A 6,037-nucleotide genomic window follows, 5' to 3' on the forward strand; every position below is an offset into this window, starting at 1 on the left:
AGGAGATTTGGCCTCTTTCTTTTTCATTTCTACCAACATGGATCAAGAAAATATTCGCCTTTCCCCTAAAAAAGGATTTGGCCTTTTTTTTTTTTAAATTTTATTTTTATATTTTGGGTTAAATAAAACACGTCATTAACGCGAAAGCTTAGAGTTAGTTGAACGTAGTTATGGCAAACCAAAGTATGGACTCGGGAAATGGAGAATACTATGGCACCTTACATACCGTCAAAACTCTCTTCGTCTTTTTCTCTCATTCTATTCGGAGAGAGAAACAAAGAGAGGGAGAGAAAGAAAGAGCCTTATCTTTGGACTGCCGCAGGCGACATTAACACAAAAGGCTAAGAGGAGGAACGCAAACTGCCAAGGCCAACAGAAAAAAATCTCTCTCAAAACCGTATTTTCTCTCTTTTCTTTTCTTTTCTTTTCTTTTCCCGTTTCCCAATCAAACCTCATCCCCTCTTTCCCAAAGAAAACACCTAGACACCTCCAGAGAATAAACGCCTGACGAATTTTCCAGAAAGAGATTGAAACGATTTCAAACAGAAGAAGAAGAAGAAGAAGAAGAAGAAGAAGAAGGAAAAGAAGAATAAGAGAAGCGATTCAATCCATACAGGGATTGATTTCAGCTCTTCAAATCTTTCTGCTCGTTGTGATAGAAAAAAGTACTTCTATGTGTTGTCTTGGCATAGAGGACGGCGACAATATTATCGTCGGTTCATTCAATATACGGTGAGTTTCAAAAGTGAAAAAAAAAATCGAACTTTAAACAATTCGTTATCTCGTTCGAACTTGTTATGGTTATATAATTTTGTGGAAATGATTTTAGGTGCTTTGAAGTTGTTAATTGATCGAAGACGATGAATCACTGCGTCCCCGATTTCGAAATGGAGGACGATTATTCAATTTCTACATCTTCTGGAGTCGGTCGCCCCAAAAAATCCTTCATGTGAGTTTTTTTGTTTTACTTTGAATTGACTTCTTCTTCTCTGTAATTTTTTTTTTGGATTCCAAAGTAGTGATCCGAAAAGCGAAAACTGATGAAACAGGCCAGAGGACGATATTATGGAGCTGCTATGGCAAAACGGACAGGTCATAGTGCAGAGCCAGAATCAAAGGTCGGTTATGAAATCGTCGCCGCCGTCCAAATACGACGCCGTAATCCCCGCCGACATGGAGATCAGGCCGTCCCAAGCGCAGCAAGTCCACGAACATCATCACCACCACCAACAGCAACAGCAACACCTCTTTATGCAGGAAGATGAAATGGCCTCGTGGCTTCACTATCCTCTCGTCGACGACCCTTCCTTGGACCACAACTTCTCCGCTGACTTACTCTACCCTGCGCCAAGCGTCACCACCGCCACGGCCACCACCGCTGCCGCTGCCGGCACAGCCATCAACTCGGCGCCTCAAATTCGTCATGCTCATATCCCGGAAATCAGGACTCCGGCGACTGTTGCGGCCGCGCCGGTGCCACGGCCGCCTATACCTCCTGCGAGGACGGAGCCCAACGTCAAGAATTTCGGTCACTTCTCGAGGCACAACAAGGCTATGGTTGAAGCCGCGGGACCTTCCTGTTCGAAGAGCGCAGCGGTGACCGTGGTGGACTCGTGCGAGACGCCGGCGGTCGGTCCGAGTTCTAGGGTTTGCGAAATCGGGAGGAGCCCCGGCGAGACATCCTACGCTAATTTAGCGTCCGGAGGGGGATTCTCGGGGAAGGAGGCGATGCGGTGCGAAGGCACAATGACTTCGTCGCCAGGAGACTCGAGCGCCAGTGCCGAGCCTCCACCGCCGCCGGCGAAGTTGCCGGCGGAAGATCGGAAGCGGAAGGGAATAGAAGCCGACGACGCCGAGTGTCAAAGCGAGGTAAGTGAGTCCAATACCGAGTTCTGAATTCCGATCTCTCTGTCTCTCTCTATCTTCCGTGTCTTTCCCGATGTGTTGTTTGTCTGCCTGCGGTCCTCGGCTAATGTGCGCAAGGGGAGGCGTCGGTAAGCGTGCGCACTCCTCACTACTCTCTTTGCCTTTCTTAACTTTCGGTGCGTGTTGGCACCTGGCCGTTTGCGTATTGGCCGCTCCAGTGGCCTCTGATCTTCGTCCTTATACGTGGCACTTCTGGATGACGTCATATTTGCCACTTGTTTGGTGGGTGAGGCTCGTGTGGTAAGGGGAGAGAATTTAATGGGTGGTGATTGGCGGATGACATAAATTGCAGTAGCTCCTGATGTACAATATTCAAACTCCGAATGATTTTTTCAGTTATGGGATTGACGGCGCGTTTTACGGGACTACCGCTTTCCTCGTCTCCTTTCAGTATTTATTTTTTCTTTTTTTAGTGGTTTATGGCGTATTTTCCTTTTCCTTTTTCTTTGGATTTTGGGAGTTTTAAGTAAAATATGATTGTTAATTTAGATGGAATGGGTTGTTGGATTTCAATTAAAGCTTGAAATTAAAAATAATTAAATGGGAGGAAAATAGGTGCTTTATCTTGGTGGTCTTTCCTTTTCTTTTTTTTTTTTTTTTCCATTCTTCTTTTTAGTGATTTGATGATTGTCAGTAATTAATGGAACGTGCTACGCATAGAAATAATATATACGTGAGAGTAAACTTGACTATTTTATATAGATGCTATAACGCGTGCATGAATTATATGATATATTATGTGACATGACGGGGTGGGAAGTTCTTAGGTAGCTCAGCTTCCTCTTGTCTAGGTAATTAAACAAGGAAATAAAAGAAGTTAGATTTCATTGATGTAGCCTTATGTAATGTACAAAGAGGAAGTAATGGAGTAAAAGGAAAACGAAAAGTAAAAAAACTTGGATAGAGAGTGGTTGGATCTGACCCAGATGCTTTAAATTCTGAGTGCGAGATGACTGACAGTGGCTTCGGATGAATTGACTCATTTGATCACCGGTATATTAGAAGGTGCAGATTTTTGGATGCATTAAGTATATTTGAGGGAGGCATGGAAGTCATGTGCTTATGTTTCTCGCATTGGTGCATTAGGAAATAGGCAAGGGTCCATGGAGAAGAATGTTGCTGCCTATGCATGTCAATTACTTAGGTAGTTGTATAACGGTTTGAGTGGTTAACTTCAAGAAGCTGGAAAACATTGGTCGACAAGGCATTAAGTAGCATATATTGGTTTTTGTACTATTGTTATTGTTTGTGATAAAGGGTTACTTTTATGGTCCTGGTATTTCTCTCTTTTTTTTTTTTAATTGCCCTTTAATTAAACTCTGTTTGAATCGCTTTTTCTCCCCCCTTAATTGTACAAGGATGTTGAATTTGAATCTGGTGATACAAAGAAACAAGTACGTGGGACAACATCAACAAAAAGGTCGCGAGCTGCGGAGGTGCACAATCTCTCCGAAAGGGTCCGTACTCTACCAGGATTCTAAGTTTGTGGGCAACCTTGTAAGCTCTGTTTAAAGATTGCTTTTCCTTTTAACGGTGGAGTATTGCATTCTCGTGCAGAGACGTCGAGATAGGATAAATGAAAAGATGAAGGCTTTGCAAGAACTGATACCTCGTTGTAACAAGGTTTGCCAAACGTATATAACCATGATTTGTATTTTTTTTTGGGATTAGATTAGATGCCCTCTCTGTCTTTTATTTGGTCTTATGAAATTCTTGCTCTTTTTTAACGATTTCAGTCTGACAAAGCTTCGATGCTGGATGAGGCAATAGAATACTTGAAATCGCTTCAGTTGCAAGTGCAGGTACACACTCCACTCTTATTTTCGGGAATTATTTGTGCATGGCTTAGTGACAGAAAATTTGATTTAGTTTATGTATAAGTTCTTAGAGAAGGTGCTCGACGAATGGTGTGCATAATGAGAAGTATTTCAGTAAGCCCCACAGTTTTTCAAAGGAAAAAGCAAAGCCAAACAAATAAAAATTTTATGCTGGAAAGTATACAAATATAAATGCTAAGCATAAAAACTAGATTGTGATCAATTGGTGCAGATGATGTCTATGGGATGTGGAATGGTCCCTATGATGTTTCCCGGAATCCAACAGTATATGCCACCAATGGGAATGGGAATTGGGATGGGAATGGGCATGGGAATGGAAATGGGCATGAACCGACCGATTATGCCGTTTCCAAATGTGTTAACCGGTTCAGCCTTGCCAACACCTGCAGCAGCAGCTCACTTGGGTCCCAGGTTTCCTATGCCAGCCTTTCACATGCCTCCTGTTCCTACGACCGAGCAATCGAGAGCTCAAGCAACCAGCCAGTCAGATCATATGTTTCAGTCATTCGCCGCACAAAACCCTAACCCGTCACGGATCCCTAATTTTTCCGATCCTTATCAGCAGTATCTTGGTTCCCACCAGATGCAGTTGCCAGTACTGCAGCAGGTAACTTTAAACTCTCACTAGTTACTTGTCACTTGATATAATAACTTGGGACGTTTTTCTTTATGCAAGATATCTTGTGTGTAACTATGTGGTCCACCACCAGGATTGAATTTGTTCACAGTTATAATGTTTTACCGAGTGAAATGATTTTGTGGAAGTTAATCTTTTTCTTATTGGGACCTGAACCCACTTCACCATCATTATCCGAAGGAGCAACAGTAATTGGCATTTATGAGGTCTGTTTCTTTTTGTTTACGATTCACAGAACCAAGCAATGGTCCACCCGAGTACCAGCAAGCCGAGTACTAGTAGGGAACCTGAGAATCCTGAAAATCATCAATCAGGTGGGCTCCTATATCTTGTATCTCTTCATAATAATTACGTGGTTTTGAAAGAGGGACAACACTAAACAGGGTAGTATGGTAGATGGGTCTGCCGAAATTGCCCCATTTGGTGCGTGCGACCTAATTTGCTCTTATTTTGTGCGGTTTTGTTTTGATTTGAGCAACATAGATAGGATTGCATGTGGCTCTGTTTTGATTTGAGCGACATAAATGATTGATAGGTTCTCACAGCAAGCCTTCAAACTCGAGAACATTATACTGTCATCGTGACACATTAAGTTCTTTCCCTTAAGATGTCCATTTTTTTCTTTAAAATGATTATTATCCTGATGCTTAGGGTCATTCTCAATTTGTCTCATAAACTTTAAAAATCTCACTTTATCTTATGAATTTTGAATTAATCCCATTAAGTCATTTTGTAAGAATTTCTTTTAAAATCAAATTGAGAAAAAAAGAGTTAAGTGTGATCATATAGTTTTTATCAATTTATTTTTACTAGATATTTAAACAGAAAAAGCATGTGATAGCATTACACTCTTTTTGTTTATCTGTTTTTAACAGAAATTCCAACAGAATAAATTAAGTGGGAACAATCAAAATTCAGAGGATAAAATGACAGTTTTTAAAATTCAAAAGGAAAGGACTAAACTGAGAATAACCCTAAAATTCAGTCAGAAATGGTGATAATAATCCCTTTAAAAATAATTGTGGTCAAACGGGTCTAGATGAGCATCTTTCTTTTTACAACTGATTCCCATAAAAAGATCTCATTAATCAGTCTGGTATGGGTTTGGCTACTGTAAAGTGCTGTTCTAATTATCATGATTGAGAGTAGTAGTAAAATCAATGACCTGATCTAGCTGAGATGACATTATTAATGGTGGAACTTCGTGAATTGCAGGTTGAGAGTTTTGGGTGGATGATTTGACGAAAGGCTCTTGCCTGCTAAGTTTTGTAGTGTAAGAGAAAACTTCTCCAGGAGTAGCTTCCTTAGCTTTGCTAATACCATACAACACCGCTAACATGTAATTATCTCAAACCCACAGTAATAAATCTAACACTTTCCAATTTTGATTTGTTAATCTCCTTATATAATATTTTTATGATATTTCATTTTTCTTCCTTAGTTATTTAACTTATTTTTCTATTTTATAGCTTACATTTTGAGCTTATAAAATATATGTACCATTTATTTTGGATGCTCTCACGATATTTTATTTTCAAATTTCAAATTCATGTGAAATTCGATTCTTTTTTTTTTTTTTTTTTTTTTGGCAAACAACTGATTTTGACATTTGAATTGGGGAATTCCCTTTGCAGTA

General features: G+C 40.4%; 1 protein-coding gene across 1 annotated transcript; it reads left to right on the forward strand.

Annotated features, from left to right (window-relative positions):
* The first annotated feature begins 252 nt into the window (after positions 1–252).
* LOC21398268 (transcription factor PIF1) lies at positions 253–5,777 on the forward strand. The gene is made up of 9 exons (XM_010111371.2): positions 253–732; positions 830–949; positions 1,050–1,869; positions 3,285–3,383; positions 3,484–3,549; positions 3,663–3,728; positions 3,976–4,371; positions 4,637–4,715; positions 5,617–5,777. The coding sequence occupies exons 2-9, from the start codon at positions 861–863 to the stop codon at positions 5,619–5,621; spliced, it is 1,620 nt and encodes a 539-aa protein (XP_010109673.2). The 5' UTR covers positions 253–732; positions 830–860; the 3' UTR covers positions 5,622–5,777.
* Positions 5,778–6,037: the final 260 nt, after the last annotated feature.

The sequence above is a fragment of the Morus notabilis genome, unplaced genomic scaffold, assembly GCF_000414095.1.
Source record: "Morus notabilis unplaced genomic scaffold, ASM41409v2 Scaffold1032, whole genome shotgun sequence".
NCBI classification, from domain to species: domain Eukaryota; kingdom Viridiplantae; phylum Streptophyta; class Magnoliopsida; order Rosales; family Moraceae; genus Morus; species Morus notabilis.